We start from the raw sequence: 24,286 nt of genomic DNA, 5'->3' as shown, positions 1-24,286 counted from the left end.
TCCCTGACGGGATATTTTTGTAATTCTCCACTGTAACGCCTCTGCGAAAGAGTAACCTCTGAGCACCCTCCATTTCCTTCCATTCTCCCGAGTCACCCTGCTCTCCGCCCTCCACCTCCAGAGCATCAGCCTAATGCAGGAGGAGGTCGGAGGGGGCCTGGCACTGCCGACGTTGCTCCCGTCACTGAGGAAGTGGGGTGGGGGATGGCAGGGCACACAGACCATCATCCAGCATCCTTTCTGAGGGTCAAAAAGAGGATGGAGAAATCCAGGGAATATGAATCAACAATTAACAAGAATTGGTAAAACAGCATGGCCTAGTGGATAGAGCCTGGGAGTCAAAGGACCTGGGTTCTAATCCCTGCCCCCCTGCCACTTACAACTCGGGCAAGTCACTTCAATTCTCTGTACCTCAGATTTCCTAACTGTAACAAGGAGGTTCGATACCTCCTATTCAGACTGTGAGCCCCTTGTGGGGCAGCGACCGTATCCCACCCGATCGATTCGCATCTCCCCCCAGCGCTAAGAACTGCGCTGGACACGTAGCGAGCGCCTCACAAACACCATTAAGAAAACCACTGACCGAGAGAGATATTTTATTGACAGCTTTGAGAAAGAGAACAAGACATCGGGAACTTCGATCAAGCTACAAGCAACTTTCCTTACAATACGGCCAACGTGCCGGAGAACGAGGGAATGAGTTCGCCAAGTCAGGCAGCGCCATCCCGGCGGCGGCGATGGAGCATCCAGGCTGCTCCCGGGGCCTAGATCTCTCTCTGCTGTGGATTCTCTTTTGGGGAGGAAGACTCCCTATCTGGCTGCGAGTTTTCCGTCAGTGTACTCACAGGGCTTCCCCCCTGCGTAAAGTGTCTTGTGGGCCACCAACTGGCATTTGAATCTGAAGCTCTTTTTACACCGGGGACACACATGGGGCTTGGCGGCCATGTGAATCTTCTTGTGGACCGTCAGATTACTGTTACGGTTGAAGGCCTTCCCACATTCGAGACATTCAAAGGGCTTCTCTCCTGTGTGCACTCTCAAATGCCTTCTAAGACTTCCTCTGGTCTTGAACTTCTTCTGACACTGCAGACATAGAAAGGGTCTTTCGCCAGTGTGGATTCTCATGTGGGTAATGAGATGGTCCTTGTCTCTGAAGCTTCTCTCGCAATGGAGACACACACAGGGTTTGATGTCTTTGTGACGCCTCTCGTGCTTCCTAAGACTGCCCTTCTGGCAGAAGGTCATCCCGCACTGGAGGCATTTAAATGGCTTCGCTACCGTGTGCACCCGCATATGCTTTCTAAGACATCCCCTGGTCTTGAACTTCTTCTGACACAGTGGACATGGAAAGGGTCTCTCGCCAGTGTGGGCTCTCATGTGGGTAATGAGACGGTCGCTGTCTCTGAATCTTCTCTCACACTGGAGACACGTACAGGGTTTGAGGTCTTTGTGACGCCCCTCGTGCTTCCTAAGATTGCCCTTCTCTTGGAAGGTCTTCCCGCACTCGAGGGATTCAAACGGCTTCACTCCCGCGTGCACCCGCATATGAACTTGAAGAGATCCTTTTCTCTTAAAGTACCTCTGGCACTCCGGGCACTGGACGGGTTTTTCTCCACTGTGGACTCTCATGTGGGTAAGGAGACGGCCCCTGCCCCTGAAGCTTCTACCACACTGGAGACACACCCAGGGTTTGACGTCTCTGTGACGCAACTTGTGCTTCTTAAGATTGCCATTCTGGCGGAAGGCCTTCCCGCACTCGAGGCATTTATATGGCTTCGCTCCCGTGTGCACCCGCATATGAACTCGCAGGGATCCTTTTCTCTTAAAGTACCTCTGGCACTCCGGGCATTGGAAGGGTTTTTCTCCAGTGTGGACTCTGATGTGGTCAATGAGACTGGACTTCTCGCTGAATCTTCTCTCACACTGGAGACACATATGGGGTTTGATGCCTTTGTGAATCTTCTCGTGCCTTGTCAGATTGTACTTCTCGCGAAAGGCCTTCCCACACTCGAGACATTCAAAGGACTTCTCTAGCGTGTGCACTCGCTTATGCTTGTTGAGTTTTCCTTTTGTCTTGAAGCTCTTCTGGCAGTCTGGACATTGGAAGTTTCTATCTCCAGAGTGGACCTTCATGTGGCAAGTGAGGTATCCCTTCTGTCTGAAGCTCCTGGCACACACCCCACACTTATAGGGCTGCTCTCCAGTGTGCAACCTCATGTGCGTGACAAAACTTTCTCGATTCCCACACTTGAAACGTTCAAAGGGCTCCTCTTTCACGGGCACTGGCTTCTGCGCCTTCCTTCTCTCTACCGGCCGGTCTCGTTTCCTCCTAGATCTCCACTGATTCTTTAGGGACCTGCCCCTTCGAGGAAGGTGGGAAACGTTTCCATGGGATTCTGCAAACACTGTATCGGGCAATTGCTCTTCCCTGATTTCTTCTGTGTGAGGAAGAGGAGCATAGGGTCAGTACGTTGTTTGTGAAAAAGGAAAATTCAGTTTGGCTTCTACGGTACCGTAAAACACAGTACCAGGCACGTTCTCAACCACACAGTGCTAAAGGAAGTTTCTCATCATCTACAGATCCTCTCACACTTTCCTTCCTTCCAGTGTAATTGATTAATGGTTTCGTTATGGAGAAGCAGCATACCCTAGTGGAGGGCACACTACCCTCTGGGTCAGAGGGTCTGGGTTCTAATTTAGGGCTCTGTCACTTATCTGCTGTATTACCTTGGACAAGTCACTTCCCTTCTCTGGGCCTCATCTGCAAAATGGGGACTCATTTTCCCTCCTCCGTAAAACTGTGAGCCCCAGCCAGGACAGGGATGGTGTCCAGCCCAATTAACTTTTATTTACCCCAGGGTTTAGGGCAGTGCACTTTCCTTTTTTTTGAAAATAGCATTAGTTAAGTGTTTTCTAAGAAAGTAAATTAGACAAATAAGGTTAGACACAGTCTAAGTCCCACGTGGGGCTCACAGTCTTAATCCCCATCTTATAGATGAAGGAACTGAGGCATAGAAAGTGACTGGCCCAAGTACACAGAGTTAGAATTAGAATCAGAATCCAGGTCCTTCCGATTTCTAGGCCTGGCCTACGTGATTGGTAACAATGTCCCTCTCCCTATTAGAGGTTTAGGGCAGAGACATCCAGGCTTACCGGTCCAGGCCTCTTTGAGGAAAATCCATTTGTGGTGAGCTGGAGGTTCGGGAACCCATGGATCTTCCCCCTTCTCCAGTTGGCGGATACACTGAGGCTTCGGACGCCCGGCTCCTGGGGAAGCAGTGAAGAAGAATGAGTGGAGATCTCTGACAGGCACAGGTGTCCTCTTCCCTTTCTCCTCCCACCTGCTGTGTCCTGGGAGCACACTACTCTGACAGTGGCAGAGTTGATGAGTGGGATTTCACCGCTCCCCATCACTCTTTGGGGATCAGAAATATCAGACAAGCGGGAATCTCATCCATGGAGTTTCCTACCTGGGCTAGATAGTAAACTGACCAGACCGCCCACGGTAACCCCTCTCAACCTCGGAATGCTGTACCAACCATCACCCACCCTTGGACTGTGGAGAGCAGAGGGGATAGGTCAGTAATATTTATTGAGTGATTCCTGTATGCAGAGCACTGTATTAAGCGCTTGGGAGAGCACAATAGAACAATACAGAAGTGAGTGAAATTGTGCCAGCTATCTCCCATCAGTGGAGTGTGGGGAGCAGAGGGGATTGATCGACCATATTGAGTGATCGCTCACTGTGTGCACCGCTGTACAGAGCGGTTGGGAGAATACAATAAAATAGAGTTGTTAGACACATTCCCCGAGCACAACGAGCTTCTGGTCTAGAGGAGGCTTGGGGGTGGTCTGTTGCTCTCCCTTCCCCAGAGGGGTGTCCTTGACCCGCACGGCTCTCCGTGTCCTTACCCAGTGACCGTAGATGTCCGTAATTCTCCAACATGACGCTGGTGTAGAGCTCCCTCTGAGCATCTGCCAGGCTCCCCCATTCCCACTGGGTCAAGAAGATGGCCACGTCCTTGAACGTCACCTCCATTTGTCCCTGCTCTTCTTCCTCCGGGGGCTGAAGAACTAAACGCCTGGGAGAAGAGGGTAGGGGTGGAGAGAAGAGGTGAGAACAGTTAGGCAATCATATTGATTGAGCGCTTATTTTGTGCAGAGCACTGCAAAAGTATAATAGAACAGACAAACTCCCTGCCCACAGTGAGCTTACAGTTCCAGAGAACAGGCTTAGGGAAGTGAGCCACTGAGAGTCATACACACCTACACAAGGAATAACCAGAAACAAATACTAACTAGATCCCCTGCGGGGGCCTGGAGCCTTCTCTTGAAGCTGCCCCGAGGTATATTCCCTTTATTTCTCTTTTCATCGGTATATGTTATGTGTTTACCATGTGCCAGGCACTCTACTAAGCCCTGGGGTGGATACGAGCTAATGGGGTTGGACACCCAGTCCATATCCCACTTGCGACTCACAGTCTTATACAGGAGGGAACCGAAGCCCAGAGAAGTAAAGTGACGTGTCCAAGGTTACCCGGCAGACAAATAGCGGAGCCGGGATTAGAACCCAGATCCCTGCGACTGTCGGCCCCAGGGCACTGTGCTCCATCCAGCCTTGCCCTTTCTTCCTGAAAAAGAGGGTCTGAAGCATTCCAACGAAATACGTATTAGTTTCTGACCAGCTGCAGACTAGATACTCAGCAGGCATACGACAGAAAAAAAAGATCAATAGTATTTATTGAGCACCTACTATGTGCAGTCCTTTACACAGTAGGATTCTTGTGGAGAGGGAATGTGTCCGTTTACCTTGATACTATATTCTCCCAAGGGCTTAGTACGATTGACTGCGGGGCTCTGTACTAAATGTTTGGGAGACTGCAAAAAGATATTCTGCTTCAGGAATATCCTTCCCATCGTCTAAACCCCCAAAGTACCTCCCCGCCCAAAAAAGCTTCCCACGCACTCCATATAATTTTACCTACTCCCTAGCAAGACGAACAAACGCACCTCCCATTAGGCAAGGCTTTGCTGACGTCTTGGCCTCTGGTATCTCCTTTCCTCCCCCACCCTTCCTTAAAATAAGACAGAAAATAACTTACAAATTCCCAGTCGTTCCTTCTGATGGCAGCGCCAAACCTCCTCTTTTGGATTCCAGCACCTCAAGGGAAAAACCTACAGGTCTAGCTGAGGTGGGTTTTGTCTGCCCTCATGACACTCCCCTGAGAACTCATGTGATTACACTTTAGAGCCGTTAACCAGTTTGAGAATTCAGAGGCCCCAAGAGGTGCTAAACGAGTTTGAGAATTCAGAGGCCCCAAGAGGTGCTAACTCAGATTTTCCAGGGATCTTCCTTTTGAGGATGGTGGGAATCGTTTCCATGAGACTCTGCCAACACTCTTCAGGGCATCTGCCCTGATTTCTTCTGCTTGAGGAAGAAGAGCATCGGGTCAGTACATTGTTCCTTAAAAAGAAAATTCAGTTTGGCTGCTACAGCGCTGCAAAGCACGTTTCCAGACACGTTCCCAACTACGCGGTGCTTAAGGAAGCTTTTCCCTGGCTGAACTTCTCCCACTTTCCACAGGGCCTTCCCCAGCCCCTCGGTCAAAGGCCACTTAGCAGCTCTCCTTCGTCCCAATATCAAATCAATGGTTTTGGTATCGAGAAGCAGCATACGCTGGTGGACAGAATACGTGCCTGTGGGTCAGAGGGTCTGGGTTCTAATTCTGAGCTCTGCCACTCATCTGCTGTGTGACCTTGGACAAGTCACTCAACTTATCTGGGCCTAGGTTTTCTCTTCTGTAAATTGGGGACTCAATGCCCATTTTCCCTCCTACTGAAGACTCTGAGCCCCACAGGGGCTCTTGTATCGTCCCAAGTGTTTAGACTGTGCATCCAAGGTGACACAAGGATCGTGTCCAACTTAATTAACTTGTATCTACCCCAGTGTTTAGACATACAGTAAGCATTTTTTGGAAAATAGTGTTTGAACTGTGCTTCCCTAACCCCCCTTTCCTCTTCTCCCACTCCCTCCTGCATCGCCCTGACTTGCTCCCTTTATTCATTCCCCCTCCCAGCCCCACAGTACTTATGCACATAACTGTCATTTATTAATTTTTATTAATTGTCTGTCTCCTCCTCTAGACGGTAAGCTTGTTGTGGGCAGGTAATGTGTCGATTATTATAGTGTACTCTCCCAAGCATTTATTACAGTTCTCAGCACAAAGTGGTTGTTCAAAAAATACGACTGAGTTAATGAATGAACTTCTCTGGGCGGCAGTGCCCTCCTCAGTAAAAATGGGGATTGAGACTGTGAACCCCATGTGGGACGTGAACTGTGTCCAACATGATTAGCTTGTATCTACCCCGGTACTTAGAACAGTGCCTGGGACATAGTAAGCAAATAACAAATACCATTAAAAAAATATACTAGGAGTCAGGTGTACCGACTCTACTGCACTTTGCTTTCCCAATGAATATGGTGTTCTCCACACAGTGAGCGCTCAATCAGGAAAGAGTTGTGGCATTTGGTTTTTTATGGTATTTGTTAAGAGAAAGAGCGTGGCCTAGGGAAAGAGCACAGATCTGGGAGTCAGAAAGACCTGGATTCTAATTCCAGCTCTGCCACTTGTCTGTTGTGTGAACTTGGGCAAGTCACCTCACTTGTCTGCCTTAGTTACCTCATCTGTAAAATGGGGATTAAGACTGTGAGCCCCAAGTGGGACATGGATTGTGTCCAACCTGATTTGCCTAACTCACTTTCCTGTTAAGTGCTTACACTCCATTTTGAAATAAAAGCTGCTTACTATGTTTCAGTGATGAGGAGTGATTGGGTCTTGAAAAGGTCAAGGATGAAGGGAAGATTCCCCATTATGGAGCAGGTGGGGGGAGGTGGTCCCACAGTCTGGATTTGCTTGGGGCTGTGAGGGGGAGATTCTGGGGGAGAGAAGGGCATGAGGGGAGGGGAGGGGAGGGGAGGGCTCGCATGGGAGTGAGTTGGTGGGGGTCGGCGGGAGGGCAGGGGGGCAAGGTTGGTGCAGGGCCAGGATGACAAGGGTGGGGCGGGCGGGACGGTGTAAGGGGTGGGGAGTGGGTCGATGGTGGCCAGTGCAGAGGAAGGGGCATGAGGGGTGGGGATGGGACAGGATTACAGGGATGAGGTGGGGAGGAGGGGTGAGGGTGGCCCAAAGGGTAGGGAAGGGTTGGGAGGGGTTGGGGGAAGGACCGGGATGGGCTGACCTGAGCTGGGAGGAGAGATCTAAGGGTCACAGTGGGGCTGGTGAGGTCTTGAAAAGCCTCAGCACACACTTACACACACAGCAATAACAAAAAACACAGCAATAACAACTTAAACTGGTGATAACCTGAGGAAATGGTTGAATTGTCCTTGGATCCAGGAGAGTGAAGAGGCCAGTGATTAGAAGTGAACAGACAGGATCGGGTGTGAGTTTAAGAGAAAGCAGGGGCCGAACAGGTGCAAAGGCACAACCCAGGTCCTTCGGACTCCCAGGCCTGGGCTATCCATTAGGCCGCCACTGCTCCTCTCCCTAACTAGAGGGCAGAGACATAATAATAATAATGTTGGTATTTGTTAAGCGCTTACTACGTGCAGAGCACTGTTCTAAGGACTTAGGTAGATACAGGGTAGTGAGGTTGTCCGACATGAGACTCACAGTCTTAATCCCCATTTTCCAGATGAGGGAACTGAGGGCCAGAGAAGTGAAGTCACCCGGCGGACACGTGGCAGAGCCGGGATTCGAATCCATGACCTCCGACTCCCAAGCCCGGGCTCTTTCCACTGAGCCAATCCAGGCTTACCAGTCCAGGCCTCTCCGGGGAAAGTCTGTGGTGAGAGGGAAGTTGGGGAAATCCACGGATCCGCCCTCTTCTCCAGGTGGCGGATACAGTGAGGCTTCAGACAGTCGGCTCCTGGGGAAGCAAACAGGGAAGAGGAATGAGTGGAGATCAATGACGGGCTCCCTTTCTCCTCCCACCCACTATGTCCTGGAAGCAGAACACTCCGAGTCGGTGAGCGGGAATTCACCGCTTCCTGGCGCCCTCTGGGGATCCGAAAGAAGCTGTAAACCAAAGAAACTGACAAACTGGAATCTCCTCTGTGGAAATTCCTGCCCCGGGCAATGTAGAGAACTGCTCAAACTCCCCCCTGCTACGCCCCTCAATCTCGGAATGCTGACCACCTCCCACCCCTGGGCCGCGGAGGGCAGAGGGGGATCGATCAGTTGCATTTACTGAGCGCTTCCTCTTTGCAGGCCACTGTGCTGAACGCTTGGGAGATGCCACAAACTACGACTGCGTTGAAGCTGTTCCAAATCCCTCCCACCAGGGGAGTGAGGAGAGCAGAGGGGAATCGTAACCATGCTATTTGTTAAGCGCTGGCTCTGAGCACTAAGGAGAAAAGCAGAGTGGCTCAGGAGCTCGGGCTTTGGAGGCAGTGGTCATGGGTTCCAATCCTGGCTCCGCCACCTGTCGGCTATGTGACTTTGGGCGAGTCGCTTCACTTCTCGGTTACCTCATCTGCAAAATGGGGATTAAGACTGTGAGCCTCAGGTGGGGGCAAACTGATTGCCCTGCATCGACCCCGGCGCTTGAAACAGTGCTCGGCACATAGTAAGCTCATAACAAATACTAACACTCTTATTATTATCCCCATTTTACAGACAAGGTAAATAATAATAATTATTATTATTATTATTACCAGGTAATCAGGTTGTCCCACTTGGGGCTCACGATCTTACTCGAAGCAGCGTGGCTCAGTGGAAAGCGCCCGGGCTTGGGAGTCCGGAGGTCATGGATTCCAATCCTGGCTCTGCCACTTGTCAGCTGGGTGACTGTGGGCAAGTCACTTCACTTCTCTGGGCCTCAGTTCCCTCATCTGTAAAAGGGGGATGAAGACTGTGAGCCTCACGTGGGACAACCTGATGACCCCATATCCCCCCCCGCGCTTAGAACAGTGCTCTGCACATCGTAAGCGCTTAACAAATACCAACATTATTATTATCCCCATTTTACAGACGAGGTCACTGAGGACCAGAGAAGTGAAGTGAGGTCTGATTCTCTTTCCCTCTTCAAAACCCTACTTAAAAATCACCTCCTCCAGGAGGCCTTCCCAGACTGAGCTCCTCTTCCCCCTCTACTCCCTCTGCCATCCCCCCTTTACCTCTCCGCAGCTAAAGCCTCATTTTCCCCTTTTCCCTCTGCTCCTCCACCTCTCCCTTCCCATCCCCACAGCACCGTACTCGTCCGCTCGACTGTATATATTTTCGTTACCCTATTTATTTTGTTAATGAATTGTACATCGCCTCGATTCTATTTAGTTGCCATCGGTTTTTACGAGATGTTCTTCCCCTCGACGCTGTTTATTGCCATTGTTCTCGTCTGTCCGTCTCCCCCGATCAGACCGTAAGCCCGTCAAACGGCAGGGACCGTCTCTATCTGTTGCCGACTTGTTCATCCCAAGCGCTTAGCACAGTGCTCTGCACATAGTAAGCGCTCAATAAATACTATTGAATGAATGAATGAATGAAAGGTCGCTCCAAGTGCGGGGATTAGAAGCTACGACCTCCGACTCCCCAATCCGTGCTCTTCCCCCTATGCCACGCTGCTTCTACTGAATATACTGTGCGCGGAGCACTGTTCAAGGGCCTGGAGGAGCACAATTTACCTGTCCACAACGAGTTTCCGGTCTAGCAGGGCTGGGGGTTGGTCTGTCGCCGTCCACTTCCTTGAGGATGCCCTTGACCTTCGCGGTTTTCCGGGCCCTTACCCAGTGACCGTAGATAACCGTAGTTTTCCAACATGACGGGCCTGTAGAGCTCCCTCTGGGCGTCTCCCAAACTCTCCCATTCCCGCCGGGTCGGGAAGATGGCCGCGTCCTGGAATGTCACCTCCATTCATCCCAGCTCTTCTTCCTCCAGGGCCTGAAAAACCAAAGAAAAGGGTGGGGGTGGGGAGAAGAGGTGAAAACAGCCAGGCCCATTGTACTGATTGAGCGCTTCCTGTGTTCAGAGCACTGTACTAAACTCTTGGGAGAACAGTTGCAGTCCCTGCCCACAACGAGCTGGCAGTCTGGAAAACAGACACACAAATGGCCCCCGATGGAGGACTCCGAGGGGCACAGAATCCCCCAACATTTCCATAAATAATAATAATAATGATGGCATTTGTTAAGCGCTTACTATGTGCAAAGCACCGTTCTAAGCGCTGAGGGGGGATACAAAGGTGATCAGGTTGCCCACGTGGGGCTCACGGTCTTAATCCCCATTTTGCAGATGAGGTAACTGAGGCCCAGAGAATAATAATAATAATAATGTGGGTATTTGTTAAGCGCTTACTATGTGCAGAGCACTGTTCTAAGCGCTGGGGTTGTTACAAGGTTATCAGGTTGGCCCACCTGGGGCTCACAGTCTTAACCCCCATTTTACAGATGAGGTAACTGAGGCACAGAGGACTTAAGCGATTTGCCCAAAGCCACACAGCTGACAGAGTGAGGATTAGAACCCATGACTTTTGACTCGCGAGCCCGGGCTCTTGCCACTGAGCCACGCTGCTCCACCAAAATCTTTTAGTCCAGGATGATTCCCGAGGAGTCATTCTGAAGGCTCATTCCTAGAGCAGTAAATAGGGCCAAAGAAGAAGAGGTCTCAAGCTGATAAATGCAGCCCCTGGGCACATAATCATTCAATCAATACTATTCACTGAGCGCTTCCTGCGGGTGGCGCACTGTACTGAGCGCCTGAGAGAGCGCGCTCTAACAATAAACCGACACATTCCCTGCCCACAGCAAGATTACAGTTTGGAAAACAGGCTTAGGGGCGACACACGTCCCCGGCTGGAGGATTCAGAAGCTGAACCAGCCTCATTTATTCAGCCAACCCTATTGATTGAACGCTTCCTGTGTGCAGAGCACTGTACTGAATGCCTGGGAGAGCACGCTCTAACAATAAACACACTCCCTGCCCACAGCGAGCCTACAGTCTGGAAAACAGGCTTGGGGGAACACATACATCCTTCACTGGAGGACTCAGAAGCTGAAGTTAGCCACATTCATTTAGTCACCCTTGTTGATTGAGTGCTTCCTGCGTGCAGAGCACTGTACTGAGCGCTTAGGAGAGCACGCTCTAACAATAAACAAAGTCCCTGTCCTCGATCAGTTTACAGGCCAGAAGGGTGTCCCTTGGCGAATCGGGGGACCCCCCCCCCCAGGCCAAGGACGATGTCGCCACCGTCCCGAGCCACCAAAGAGGAACACAAGCGCTCAGTACAGAGAGAAACAGTGTGGCTCAGTGCCAAGAGCCCGGGCTTGGGAGTCAGAGGTCATGGATTCGAATGCCGACTCCACCACTTGTCAGCTGTGTGATTGTGGGCAAGTCACTTCACTTCTCTGGCCCTCAGGGACCTCATCTGTAAAATGGGGATTAACCGTGAGCGTCACCTGGGACAACCTGATGACCCTGTATCTCCCCCAGCGCTTAGAACAGTCCTCTGCACATAGTCAGCGCTTAACAAATACCGACATTATTGTCAGCTGTGTGACTGTGGGCAAGTCACTTCACTTCTCTGGGCCTCCGTTCCCTCATCTGTCAAATGGGGCCTGTGAGCCTCCCGTGGGACCACCTGATGACCCCGTATCTCCCCCAGCGCTTAGGACAGTGCTCGGCACATAGTAAGCGCTTAACGAATACCAACGTTATCATTATTATGGGGATGAAGGTTGTGAGCCTCCCGTGGGACCACCTGATGACCCCGTATCTCCCCCAGCGCTTAGAACAGTGCTCGGCACATAATAAGCGCTTAACGAATACCAACATTATCAGGATTATTACAGCGCTCTGTACACAGTAGATAGGAGTGCGGGAAGGAATGAAGTCAGAAGCGGGGGCGGGAAGGGGCCCGGCCCGGAGGGGCGGGTCCGGGGGAGGGTCCCGGGGAGGGGGGTGGTCCCTGGCCCGGCCGCCCATCACAGGGAGGTAGGGGCGGGGCGGCCCGGCCGCCTCTGTGCTGGCCGCCAGTGCTGGGGGGGAGCTTGGTTGGAGCGGTCGAGGGCGGTGGGCCGTGACCCCCCCGTGACCCCGGGGGTGACCCCCCCCCCCGGACCCCTGCTCGGCCCGCACCAGGTGAGGAGCTGGGGGATGGAGGTTGGGGGATGGGGGATGGAGGCCGGGGGCTGCAGGGTGGAGGCCGGGGGCTGCAGGATGGAGGCCGAGGCCTGGAAGGTGCAGGATGAGGCCGGGCCGCAGCGTTTGGCCACATGCAGACCCCGGCCGCAGGGTTTTCCGGCCCGCAACGCATCGCCCACTCCCCTCCTCCCCACCCTTTCCATTCACTGGACCGTATTTAGGGAGCGATCGCCGTTTGCCGAGCACAACCGGGTGACGGTGGGCGAGTCACTTCCCTGCCCTGGGCCTTAGTCCCCACCTACAAAATGGGCATTCAGACGGGGAGCCCCACGTGGGACAACCTCGTCACCTTCGATCCCCCCGCGCTGAGAATAATTATAATGTTGGTATTTGTTAAGCGCTTATTAGTCAAGCAGCCTGGCTCGGGGGAAAGAGCCCGGGCTTGGGAGTCAGAGGTCATGGGTTCGAATCCCGGACCGCCACTTATCAGCTGTGTGACTGGGGGCAAGTCACAACTTCTCTGTGCCTCAGTTTCCACATTAAGACTGTGAGCCCCGTGTGGGACAATCTGATTACCTTGTATCTACCTGATTACCTTGTATCTTAGAACAGTGCTTGGCACATAGTAAGCGCTTAACAAATGCCGTTAATAATTATTATGTGCAGAGCACTGTTCTGAGCGCTGGGGTCGATACAGGGTGATCAGGTTGTCCCACGTGAGTGAGGCTCACGGTTAATCCCCATTTTACAGATGAGGGAACTGAGGTCCAGTGAAGTGACTTTCCCTCAGTCACCCAGCTGACAAGGGGCAGAGTCGGGATTCGAACCCATAACCTCTGCCTCCCAAGCCCGGGCTCTGGCCATTGAGCCACGCTGCTTCTCTAACGGTGCCTGGCACCCAGTAGGCGCTTTAACACATGCCGTCATTATTATTTTAAGGGCTCAGTACAGGCCTCTGCACGTAGTAAGCGCTCAATAAGTACGACTGAATGAATCTTCCTCCCCAAGTTCTCAATTCACTCGGTCGGATTTATGGAGCGCTCGCAGGATGCAGCGCACTCTGCTAAGCGCTTGGAAACTGCAGTTCGGGGACCAAGAGGCTCCCAGGCCAGAAGCGGGGAGACGGGAGCCAAAACAAGCAAACAGGCGTCGTTAGCATCGATATCAATACATAGAATTATAGACACATCACTAATATAAAGAAATAGAATTATAAATATGTACACAAGTGCTGTGTGTGTGGGGATTAATAATAATTCAGAAATAGCGTGGTTTACTGGCAGGAACACGGGCTTGGGAGTCGGGACGTGGGTTCTAATCCTGACTCCGCCACTTGTCTGCTGTGTCACCTTGGATAGGCCACTTAACTCCTCTGGGCCTCAGTGACCTCATCTGGAAAATGGGGATGAAGACTTTGCGCTCCCCCCTTGGGACAAGCTACTGACCTCGAATCTCTCCGAACGCTTAGAAGAGTGCTTAGCTCATAGTAAGTGCTTAACAAACACCGTTATTATCATATCCCTCCCGAAAGGGAAGTTCAATTCGCCGCGCGGAACAAATTTTGTATAAATGTAGCCCTTGATTCCGGTCTCTTTCTCTCACCGATTCCTGGAGAGAAAGAGAAAGAGAAAGAAAAGAATCGCCGGGACGAGAATCTGGAGTTTTCCTCTGCTTATACGGATAATAAGAGTTAACTAAAATAAGATTATGCGAAAAACTGTCGTCAGCCATAAGATCTAAGGAGTCTGTGATAAAGGGGACAGCAGCTCACGACGGAGAGATCTATTTGCTGGGTAGTACAAATTAAATGGGGTATTAAAAGTGGGATTAATTTGTTCATCTTTGCTCGTCACTTTGATCTTAAGGTTCAGATGGACTTCTTCACCCTAGCCTGGCTAAAGGCCTGGATGTTTACTTTCGTTTTGCAATTGTGTTTCCTTTTAGAGGGCTGGGAAGGTTTAGGCATCCTATCCCAAGGATTTGGAAGGCAGCAGCAGGATAGTCATTGGAAATAGTTGTTGAATTGCTGAGGATGATTTTTAGAGTAATTAAGAATAATTGTTAATTACTGAGCAGGGACAGCACCGGGGTGGAGCGGCCTAGGCTCCACCACTTGTCTGCCGTGTTTCTGGGCCTTAGTTTCCCCCCACGGTAAAATGGGGATTGAGTGGAACATGGCTTGTGAGTCCAATCTGATTAGTTTGGAGCTACCCCAGGGCTTAGTACGGTGCCTGGCAGGTGGTAAATGCTTAACAAATACCATTTTAAAAAAATAAATAAAGGGAATATGTCCAGGTTCAGATTCTAGAGAAGGCTCCACTCCACAGCCGGGGACGTGATTAGTATTTGTTTCTGGTTATTCCTTGGGGGGCTGGGAGTGGGTGGATGTGTGTGTGCTAGTGAAGCGGCGTGGCTCAGTGGAAAGAGCCCGGGCTGGGGAGTCAGGGGTCGTGAGTTCGAATCTGGATCTGCCACTTGTCAGCTGGGTGACTGTGGGCAAGTCACTTCACTTCTCTGGGCTTCAGTTCCCTCATCTGTAAAATGGGGATGAAGACTGCGAGCCTCACATGGGACAACTGATGACCCTGTATCTCCCCCAGCGCTTAGAACAGTGCTCTGCACATCGTAAGCGCTTAACAAATACCAACATTAGTGTTATTATTATTAGTGACTCATTTTTCTAGGTCCATTCTCTCGACTATAAACTCGTTGTGGACAGGGCACTGATCTGTTTTATCGATACAGTCGACTGGCTGTTCTCCTCCTCTTCTCCCCTTTTCTCCCAGGTATTTGGTTCTTCAGTCCCTGGAGGAAGAAGAGAGGGGACGAATGGAGGTGACATTCGAGGACGTGGCCATCTTCCTGACCCGCCGGGAATGGGAGAGCTTGGCAGGCACTCAGAAGAAGCTCTATACGACCGTCATGTTGGAGAACTACGGACATCTACAGTCACTGGGTAAGGGCCCGGAGGGCCGGACAGGTGAGGGTCATCCTCATGGAAGGGGTCATCGACAGGCCACCGTCCCCCTCTAGAAGGGGAGCTCGCTATGGGCAGAGCACGTGTCTAACAACTCTGTTATATTGTGCCCTCCCAACTGCTTAGACAAATAAACACTCAATAAATTTCATGGATTGATCCCCTCTGCTCTTCACACTCCTGATGGGAGGTGGTCGGAACAGCTTCTGGCATTCCTATACGGTTATGTTGTATTCTCCCAGAAGCTTAGTACGGTGCTCTTCACAGAGGAAGAGCTCAATCAATACGACTGATCGATCCCCTCTGCTGTCCACAATCTACGGGTGGTAGGCGGTTGGTACAGCATTCTGAGATTGAGGGAGGTTGCCGTAGGAGGGGCTTCTGGCCAGTTCCCTGTATAGCCCAGGGTAGGAAACTCCATGGGCGAAATCCCACTTAACAACTCTGCTACTGTCAGAGTAATTTGCACCCAATACATAGCGGGTGATAGGAGAAAGGGAGGGCACCTGTGTCTGTCATCTCCACTCATTCCTCTTCACTGTTTGCTTCCCCAGGAGCCGGGCATCCGAAGCCCCACTGTATCCGCAAACTGCAGAAGGGGGAAGGTCCGTGGATCCCCGAACCTCCATCTCACCCCAAGTGGACTTTCCCCGAAGAGGCCTGGACAGGTAAGCGTGAGTGTCACACCAGACACAGCCCCTGCTTTCTCCTCCATTCACAGCAACCCAGTCTGTTACTCTTAATCACTGGCCTCTCCGCTCTCCAGGACCCAAGGACGATTCAACCATCTCCTTGGGGCATCACTGGATGAAGTAGTTTATTGCCGTCCTTTACCTCAATTACCACGCTTGGTGACCAATGACCCTTCGATTTCCCCCCACTTCCTGTCAGCCCATTCCCAGTCGTCTTCTCCCACCTCACCCCCCGTCCCTACTCCACCCAACTCCTCCCCACCCCATCCCTGTAATCCTGTCCTTGTCCAACTCACTACCATCCAAACCCTCCTCATCGCTCATGCTGTTCCCTGCCCCAGAACCCCCCCCCCCCCCCCGCCAAGGCCGCAACCAAGAACAAGACCCCTGCTCCATCGTGGGGAAGCTTCCCTTCATCTTTGACCTGTTTCTGACCCAATCACTCCTCCTCCTCCTCCACCATCTCTCAAACCTGCTGCTCTCTCCAGGGGGGTCTCATCTTTTCCCACACCCCCAGACTCACTGGGGGAGGAGGAGGTGCCTATGGGTCAAGAGTCTAGACTGAAAGCTCGCCGTGGGCAGGGAATGTATCTATTTATTCTTATATTGTATTCTCCCAAGTGCTTCGTGTACGAAGCTCAGTAAATACGATTGAATGAATGAATAAAAATGAGAGCTTCTGGGTTCTAATCCTGGCCTCCGCCACTTGTCTGCTGTGCGACCTTGAACAAGTCACTTCACTTGTCTGGGCCTCAGTTCCCTCATCTGCAAAATGGGAACTCAATATCCATTTTCCCTCCTTCTGTGAACCCCATAGGAGTTCTTCTATCTTCTCAAACGCTTTGACTGTGTGCCCCATGCATACATCCCTGTCAAACTTAATTTGTTTCTATCCCAGTGTTTAAAACAGTGTTTGACACATAGTAATCACTTTTTTTTGTTTTTTTCAAAATGGAATTTAAGAGTTTACCAGAAGAGTAAATTAGGCAAACGAGGTTTGGTGAGGCGACTTGCCAAAGTTCACACAGTAGAGAAGTGGCAGAGCTAGAATTAGAATCCGGGTCCTTCTGACTCCCAGGCCCGTGCCCTGTCCAGTAGGCCTTGCTTTTTCTCTTAACGAATACCATAAAAAAACAAATATCATAACTCTTTTTCCTGATTGAGCACTCATTCTGTGGAGAACACTGTACTGATTGGGCGAGCACAATGCAAAAGAGTAGGTACACCTGATTCCTATTTTTTTTTATAGTATTTGTTATATGCTTACTATGTCCCAGGCACTGTTCTAAGTGCCTGGGTAGATACAAACTAATCAAGCTGGACACAGTTCATTCCCCACATGGGGTTCACAGTCTCAATCCCCATTTTTACAGGGGAGGGAACTGTCACCCAGAGAAATTCATTCATTCATTCAGTCGTATTTTTTGAGCAACTGCTGTATGCAGAGAAGTGTACTAAATGCTTGGGAGAGTACACTATAATAATAAACAGACACATTCCCTGCCCACAACAAGTTTACAGTCTAGAGGAAGAGACAGACAATAAAAATAAATAAATGACAGCTATGTACATAAGTGCTGTGGAGCTGGGAGGGGGGATGAATAAAGGGAGCAAGTCAGGGTGATGCAGAAGGGAGTGGGAGAAGAAGAAAGGGAGGCTTAGGGAAGTGCAGAACAAATACTATTTTTTTTTAAAGTGCTTACTATGTGTGTAAGCCCTGGGGTAGATACAAGTTAATTAGGTTGGACACAATCCTTGTGTCCCCTGGGGTGCACAGTCTAAGCACTTGGGATGATACAAGAGCCCCTGTGGGGCTCAGAGTCTTCAGTAGGAGGGAAAATGGGCATTGAGTCCCCAATTTACCGATGAGAAAACCTAGGCCCGGACAAGTGGAGTGACTTGTCCAAGGACACAGCAGATGAGTGGCAGAGCCCAGAATTAGAACCCAGACCCTCTGACCCACAGGCATGTATTCTGTCCACTGAGGTATGCTGCTTTTCAATACCAAAACCACTGATTTGATAGTAGGAGGAAGGAGACTTGCCAAGTGGCCTTTGACGGAGGGGCTGCGGAAGGCCCTGTGGAAAGTGGGAGAGGTTCAGCCAGGGGTGAGAAACTTCCTTTAACACCGCATGGTTGGGAACGTGTCTGGCGGTGTGCTTTGCAGCGCTGTAGCAGCCAAACTGAATTTTCTTTTTAAGGAACAATAATGTACTGACCCGATGCTCTTCTTCCTCACGCAGAAGAAATCAGGGAAGAGCAAACGCCCAGGAGAGTGTTGACAGAATCCCAGAGAAACGATTCCCACCATCAAAAGGGAAGATCCCTGGAAAATCAGTGGGGATCTTGGAGGAAGCAAGACCCTCCGGTAGAGAGGAGGGGGCCGCAGAAGCCAGTACCCACCGGAGAGGAGCCCTTTGAACGCCTGGAGCGTGGGATTCAAGAAAATGGCGCCAAGCTCACCGGAGAGAAGCACTTTAAGTGTGGAGTGTGTGCCAGGAACTTCAAACGGAAGAAATGCCTCAACTCCCATATGCGGTTGCATACCGGAGAGGGACTCTTCCAATGTCCGGAGTGCCGGAAGAGGTTGAGGAGCAAAGGATGTCTTCTAGTGCATATGCGGGTGCACACGGGAGAGAAGCCCTACGAATGTCTCAAGTGCAGGAAGGCCTTCAGGGAGAAGTACAGTCTGATGCTGCATGAGAGGATTCACATAGACGTCAAACCCTGTGTATGTCTCCAGTGTGAGAGTAGATTCAGAGATAAGAAAAGTCTCACTAGCCACATGAGAGTCCACACTGATGAAACCCCCTTCCAGTGCCCGGAGTGCCGGAAGAACTTCAAGAGCAAAGGAAATCTTAAGCGGCATATGCGAATGCACACGGGAGAGAAGCCCTTTGAATGTCTCGCGTGTGGGAAGGCCTTCAGCCGTAAGAACAGTCTGATGCTGCATGAGAGGATTCACACGGGCGTCAAACCCTTTCTCTGTCCCCAGTGTGGTAAATATTTCAGAGAGAAGAGTTGTCTCAATGCCCACCTGAGAGTCCACACTGGAGAAAGACCCTTTCAATGTCTGGAGTGCCCGAAGAACTTCAAGACAAAAGGACAACTTAACACGCATCAGCGAGTGCACACGGGAGTGAAGCCCTTTAAATGTCTCCAGTGTGAGAGGGCCTTCAACGATAAGAGCAATCTAGTGGTGCACGAAAGGGTTCACACGGGCGTCAAACCCTTTGCCTGTCCCCGCTGTGAGAAGAGCTTCAGCTTCAAATACCAGTTGGTGGCCCACATGACAATTCACACAGGAGAGGAGCCCAATGAAAGCGGTGACTGAAAACTCCTAGCCCGACAGGGAGTCTACCAGCCCACAAGAGAATCCAAAACAGGGAAAGATCTTGGTCCTGGGAGCAGCCAGGATGCTCCGTCGCTGAAATTGGGATGGGGGTGCCTGACTTTGTGATTGATTCCCTCTTGCCCCTGCCTCTTTGCCGTCTTGCAAGGAAAGTTGTTTTTAGCATGGCCAAAACTTCCGTTGGCTTGTTCTCTTTCTTAAAGCTGTTCATAAAATATCTCTCTGGGTCAGTGGTCTTCTTAACCGTGTTTGTGAGGCGCTCACTACGTGTCCAGCACGGTTCTAAGCACTGGGGGGAGATGCGAATCGATCGGGTCGGATACAGTCGCTGCCCCACAGGGACCTTGCAGTTTAAGTAGGAGGGAGAAGAGGTTCTGAACCTCCATGTTACAGTTTAGGGAACCTGAAACACAGAGAAGTGAAGTGACCTGCCCAAGTTTCCACAGCAGTCAAGTGGCAGAGGGGGGCAATTAGAACCCAGGTCCTCTGACTCTGAGGCCCTTGCTCTATCCACTAGGCCAAACTGCTTCCCGGTTCTCGTTCATTCGGGGTTGATTCGTATTCTCTGACTTCACTGTGGATTTCCTCATCGCCCTTTCCACCCCCAGAACGGATCTGGGTGGGAGTCTGTGTGTCCTGCCATCCTCCACCCCACTTCCTCAGTAACGGGCACAACACTGGCAGGTTCCTCTGACCTCTTCCTGTTTTGGGTTCGACGCTCAGAAAGATGCCCTGGAGATGGAGGGCGGGGAGCTGGGTGACTCGGATAAAGGAAGAAAATGGAGGGTGCTCAGAGGTTACTCTTACACGGGCGTTACAGTGGAGAACTACGAGAATATCCCGTCAGGGAGGGCCGTTCCGGAGTCGGGGCAGGTGGGGCTCTTGCTGTGTGTGCCCCTTTCTCCCCCGGCACTCAGAATTCCCTTCACAGGAGGTGGAATCATGGATTTGCCAAGGATGACACCCGGGCACTGTTGGGAGTGGGGTGATGGGGACAGTGGGGGTTAAGCCTCGGGAAGGGATGGTCTTTATGCATTTTTCTTTCATTTCTCAATCAATTCCAGTCTGCCTTGGATTAAGGATGATATTCAGCCGGTGTGGGGAGGGCCAGGTGGCAGGAGCAGTGGAGGGGGGGGCCGGGGAAGGGACATCGGGGGGCAGCTCCTAGAAGGGATTAAAAAAAAGAATTATAGTTGTGGCATTTGTTAAGTGTTTACTTTCGCCAGGCTGGGGTAGATATGAGCAAAGCAGGTTAAACAGTCTCTGGGGCTCACAGTTTAAATCCCCGTTTCACAGCTGAGGGAACTGAGGCACAGGGAAGTTTAAAGGACCAGTCCAAGGTTACACAGCAGAGAAGCAGTAGAGCCGGGATTAGAACCTACGTCTTTCTGACTTCCATGTCCGTGCTCTATCTACTAGACCATGCTGTTTCAGATCCCAAGTAAGCCCCTTTTACGCCCTAAACCTCCTTTCTTCCTGCTTCCTCACCCCTCACCTTGTCCAGGTGCAGCCTCAGGCCCCTCCAGACTTTGTGGCCCCGTGGGCAGGGAGTTGCATTGGCTGGAGCTATGGAAAAGAGTGAAAATTTAGAATAAAGGCCGGTGCTGGGGAGACTGGGAAGATGGGGGTGAGGTTGGGGTGCAGGGGAGAAGCAAAGAACCCCGCTGAGTTGGGGATGATGGGGATGAGACTGGGAGTGGAGATGCCTCCCAGGCATATTTGCTAAATAATTCATTGAATTACAGTATTTGTCAAGGACTTAATACATTTTGAGGAGCATTCAGTGTAGGTACAAGTTAACCAGGTCAGACATCATCCCTGTCCCACAGGAGGCTCCCAGAACCGGTAAGAAATGGAAGTTTTATCTGCTCTGACTCAGAAAAGTGATTTCCATCCAGCTGACGTGGAAACGCGAGACCACCCCCGCCAACTTCAGCTCTGCCACTTGTCAGCTGTTTGACTGTGGGCAAGTCACTTAACATCTCTGTGCCTCAGTTCCCTCATCTGTAAAATGGGGATTAACTGTGAGCCTCACGTGGGACAACCTGATGACCCTGTATCTCCCCCAGCGCTTACAACAGTGCTCTGCACATAGTAAGCGCTTAACAAATGCCAACATTTATTCAACCAAGATTTTTCCCCTTGAGTCATGGTCCTCACCTCCTGGGCGGGGGCTTATAGAGAAGGGCTGGATTCACATGGAGGCATTCAAAGGGCTTCTCTCCCATGTGCACTCACCTATTCACTCTTAAGATTTTCTCTTGACGTTCTTTGAGCACTCCGGACATTGATAAGGTCTCTCGCCAGTGTGGACTCTCATGTGGGCAATAAGACGGTCCTTGCCTCGAAGGTTTTCTCACACTGGAGACACACACAGGGTCTGATGCCTTTGTGAATCCTCTCGTGCTTACTCCGGTTGCTCTTCTCACCGTAGGCCTTCCCGCACTTGAGACACTCCAAGGGCTTCTTTCCGTGTGCACTCGTATGCACTAAGATTTCCTTTGTTCTTAAAGCCCTTCTGGCACTCCAGACACTGGAAGGGTTCATTCATTCAATCGTATTGAGCACTTACTACGTGCAGAGCACTGTACTAAGCACTTGGAATGGACAATTCGGCAACAGATAGAGACCATCCCTGCCCAGTGACGGGCTCACAGTCTAATCGGGGAAGGCAGATGGACAAAAACAAGACAACATAATCACGATAAATAGAATCAAGGGGATGGACACCTCATTAACAAAATAAATAGGGGGTAATAAACTAGTGAGGGTTTGCTCCCTGAAGCAGCATGGCTTAGTGGCAAGAGCTCGGGCCCGGGAGTCAGAGGACCTGGGTTCTAATCCCCCGCTGCCACTGTGCTCGAGACCTGTTTTCCCTCCTACTTAGACTGTGAGACCCACGTGGGGCAGCGACTAAATCCAATGCAGTCGATTCACATCTCCCCCCAGCGCTTACAACTGTGCTCTACTTGTATTGATGTCTGTTTTCCTGCCTCTAGACTGTGAGCTTGTTGTGGGTAGGGACTATCTTTCTTCCCTGCTGTATTGTACATTTCAAGCGCTTAATACAGTGCTCCTCACACAGTAAGCGCTCAATAAATACAATTGAATGGACATATAGTGAGTGCACAAACACCATTAAAAAAAAAAAGAAATCTGTTACCGATTTGTACATTCCAAGCGCTTAGTACAGTGCTCTGCACATAGTAAGCGCTCAAATACTATTGAATGAAAGAACACTTACCAAGAGAGATGTTTTATTGGCAGCTCTGAGAAAGAGAACAAGCCATCGGGAACTTTGATCACGCTACAAACAACTTTCCTTACAGAAAGGCTGGAGCACGAGGGACTAAATTCACCAAGTCAGGCACCGCCATCCCGGCGGCAGGGATGGAGCATCCCGGTTGCTCCGAGGACCTAGATCTTTCTCCGTTGTGTATTCTCTTGTGATTCTCTGAAAGTTTTCCCACACTGCTGGCAACTGAGTGGTTCCTCTCCGGGATGCAGAAGCCCATGTCGGATGAGACTTCTTCGGTACCGGAAGCTTTCTTCGCAGTTGGGACACCGGAAGGGATCGTGTCCTGTGTGAATTCTCCGATGGACCCTGAGACTATCCACCTGACTGAAGGTTTTTTTGCAATGAGCGCATTCATAGGGCTTCTCCCCCGTGTGATTTCTCATGTGGGCGACAACGTGTGTCTGAATCTGAAACTTTTCTCACAGTGGGGACACACGCAGAGTTTGACGTCTGGGTGAGTCCTCTCGTACACCCCATCAGATCTCTCTTCTCGCTGAAGGCCTTCCCACACTCGAGACATTCAAAGGGCTTCTCTCCCGTGTGCACTCGCCTATACGCTTGAAGAATCTGTTTGCTCTTGAAGTTCTCCCGGCACTCCGTGCATGGAAAGGAATTTTCTCCGGTGCAGGTTTTCTGTGGGCCACCAAATGGTATTTGATCCCGAAGTTTTTCTCCCAGCAGGGACACACACAGGGTTTGACGCCTTTGTGAATCCTCCCGTGCATCATCAGGCTGATTTTCTCGCTGAAGGCCTTCCCTTCTCCCGTGTGCATTCGCATATGCACTATAAGGTTTCTTCTGCTTGTGAGGTTCTTCTGGCATTGATAGGGTCTTTTGCCAGCATGGACTCTCATGTGGTCAGTAAGTTCAGTCTTCAGCCTGAAACTTCTCTCACACTGGAGACATACACAGGGATTGATGCCTTTGTGACTCTTCTCATGCTTCCTCAGAGATCTCTTCTTGTGGAAGGTCTTCCTGCACTTGAGACATTCAAAGAGCTTCTCTCCCATGAGCTCTTGCATACGGTCTTGGAGATTTCCTTTGCTCTTAAAGCTCTTCAGACATTCCGGACATTGGAAGGGTCTATCTCCGGAGGGGACCCTCACGTGGGCGGTGAGGTATCTCTTCCGTCTGAAGCCCCTGGCACACGCTCCACACTTATAGGACTCCTCCCCAATATGTCCTCTCGTGTGCGTGATGCCATCTTCTCGATTTCCACACTCAAGAGGTTCAAAGGGCTTCTCTCCCACGGGCACTGGCTTCTGCACACCCCTCATTTCCGGCGGGTCTCGTTTCCTCCTAAATTCCCACTGATTCTCCAGGGATCTGCCCCTTGGAGGACGGCGGGAAACGTCTCCATGGGATTCTGCCAACGCTGTTCTTGACGTTTGCTCTTCCCTGATTTCTTGAGGGTGAGGAAGAAGAGCATCGGGTCAGTACACTGTTCATGTAAAGGAAAACTCGGTTTGGCCTTCTATCATACTGCAAAGCACATTGCTAGACACATTCCTAACCGCATGGTGTTAAAGGAAGTTTCTCACCCCCGGCAGAGCCTCTCCCACTTGCAACAGGGCCCTCCCCAGCCCCTCCTTCAAAAGCGACTTGGCAACTCTCCTTCCCAATATAAAGTCAGTGGTTTTGGTATTAAGAAGCAGCATACCCTAGTAGAAAGAACACGTGCCTGTCGGTCAGAGGTTCTGGGTAAATTCCCATTTTTATGGAAGAGGGAAGTGTCACCCAGAGAAGTTCAATCATTCATTCATCCATCCCGTCGTATTTATCAAACGCCTGTGTGCAGAGCACCGTATTAAGTGCTTGGGAGAGTATAAT

General features: G+C 50.9%; 2 protein-coding genes across 3 annotated transcripts; one reads left to right on the top strand and one right to left on the bottom strand.

Moving 5' to 3' along the window:
- Positions 1 to 579: 579 nt before the first annotated feature.
- On the bottom strand, positions 580 to 8,328 carry LOC100079196 (gastrula zinc finger protein XlCGF57.1-like). The gene is made up of 5 exons (XM_039913224.1): positions 8,251 to 8,328; positions 7,819 to 7,929; positions 3,913 to 4,082; positions 3,154 to 3,267; positions 580 to 2,438 (listed from the first exon to the last, which is right to left on the bottom strand). The coding sequence occupies exons 3-5, from the start codon at positions 4,037 to 4,039 to the stop codon at positions 811 to 813; spliced, it is 1,869 nt and encodes a 622-aa protein (XP_039769158.1). The 5' UTR covers positions 4,040 to 4,082; positions 7,819 to 7,929; positions 8,251 to 8,328; the 3' UTR covers positions 580 to 810.
- Positions 8,329 to 12,035: 3,707 nt separating this feature from the next.
- LOC114814636 (gastrula zinc finger protein XlCGF52.1-like) lies at positions 12,036 to 19,388 on the top strand. Of its 2 annotated transcripts, XM_029073393.2 has the most exons (5): positions 12,036 to 12,134; positions 13,496 to 13,623; positions 14,924 to 15,093; positions 15,669 to 15,782; positions 18,050 to 19,388. In XM_029073393.2, exons 3-5 carry the CDS (start codon positions 14,967 to 14,969, stop codon positions 19,138 to 19,140), a joined length of 1,332 nt encoding a protein of 443 aa, XP_028929226.1. In that variant the 5' UTR covers positions 12,036 to 12,134; positions 13,496 to 13,623; positions 14,924 to 14,966; the 3' UTR covers positions 19,141 to 19,388. The 2 variants fall into 2 exon arrangements, with proteins under 2 accessions (XP_028929226.1, XP_028929227.1); XM_029073394.2 differs by lacking the exon at positions 13,496 to 13,623 and having other exon boundaries at positions 12,042 to 12,134.
- Positions 19,389 to 24,286: the final 4,898 nt, after the last annotated feature.

The sequence above is a fragment of the Ornithorhynchus anatinus genome, chromosome 10 (genome assembly GCF_004115215.2).
Source record: "Ornithorhynchus anatinus isolate Pmale09 chromosome 10, mOrnAna1.pri.v4, whole genome shotgun sequence".
Lineage (NCBI taxonomy): Eukaryota > Metazoa > Chordata > Mammalia > Monotremata > Ornithorhynchidae > Ornithorhynchus > Ornithorhynchus anatinus.
The sequence above is the reverse complement of the archived record's forward strand: the minus strand, read 5'-3'. Positions and strand labels throughout refer to the sequence as shown.

Coding starts and splice junctions, on each gene's coding strand:
- LOC114814636 (XM_029073393.2), top strand. CDS start 14,967: ATGGAGGTGACATTCGAGGACGTGGCCATCTTCCTGACCCGCCGGGAA. Junction 15,094..15,668: donor CGGACATCTACAGTCACTGG/GTAAGGGCCCGG, acceptor TTGCTTCCCCAG/GAGCCGGGCATCCGAAGCCC. Junction 15,783..18,049: donor CCCCGAAGAGGCCTGGACAG/GTAAGCGTGAGT, acceptor TTCCTCACGCAG/AAGAAATCAGGGAAGAGCAA.
- LOC100079196 (XM_039913224.1), bottom strand. CDS start 4,039: ATGGAGGTGACGTTCAAGGACGTGGCCATCTTCTTGACCCAGTGGGAA. Junction 3,268..3,912: donor CGGACATCTACGGTCACTGG/GTAAGGACACGG, acceptor CTGCTTCCCCAG/GAGCCGGGCGTCCGAAGCCT. Junction 2,439..3,153: donor CCTCAAAGAGGCCTGGACCG/GTAAGCCTGGAT, acceptor TTCCTCACACAG/AAGAAATCAGGGAAGAGCAA.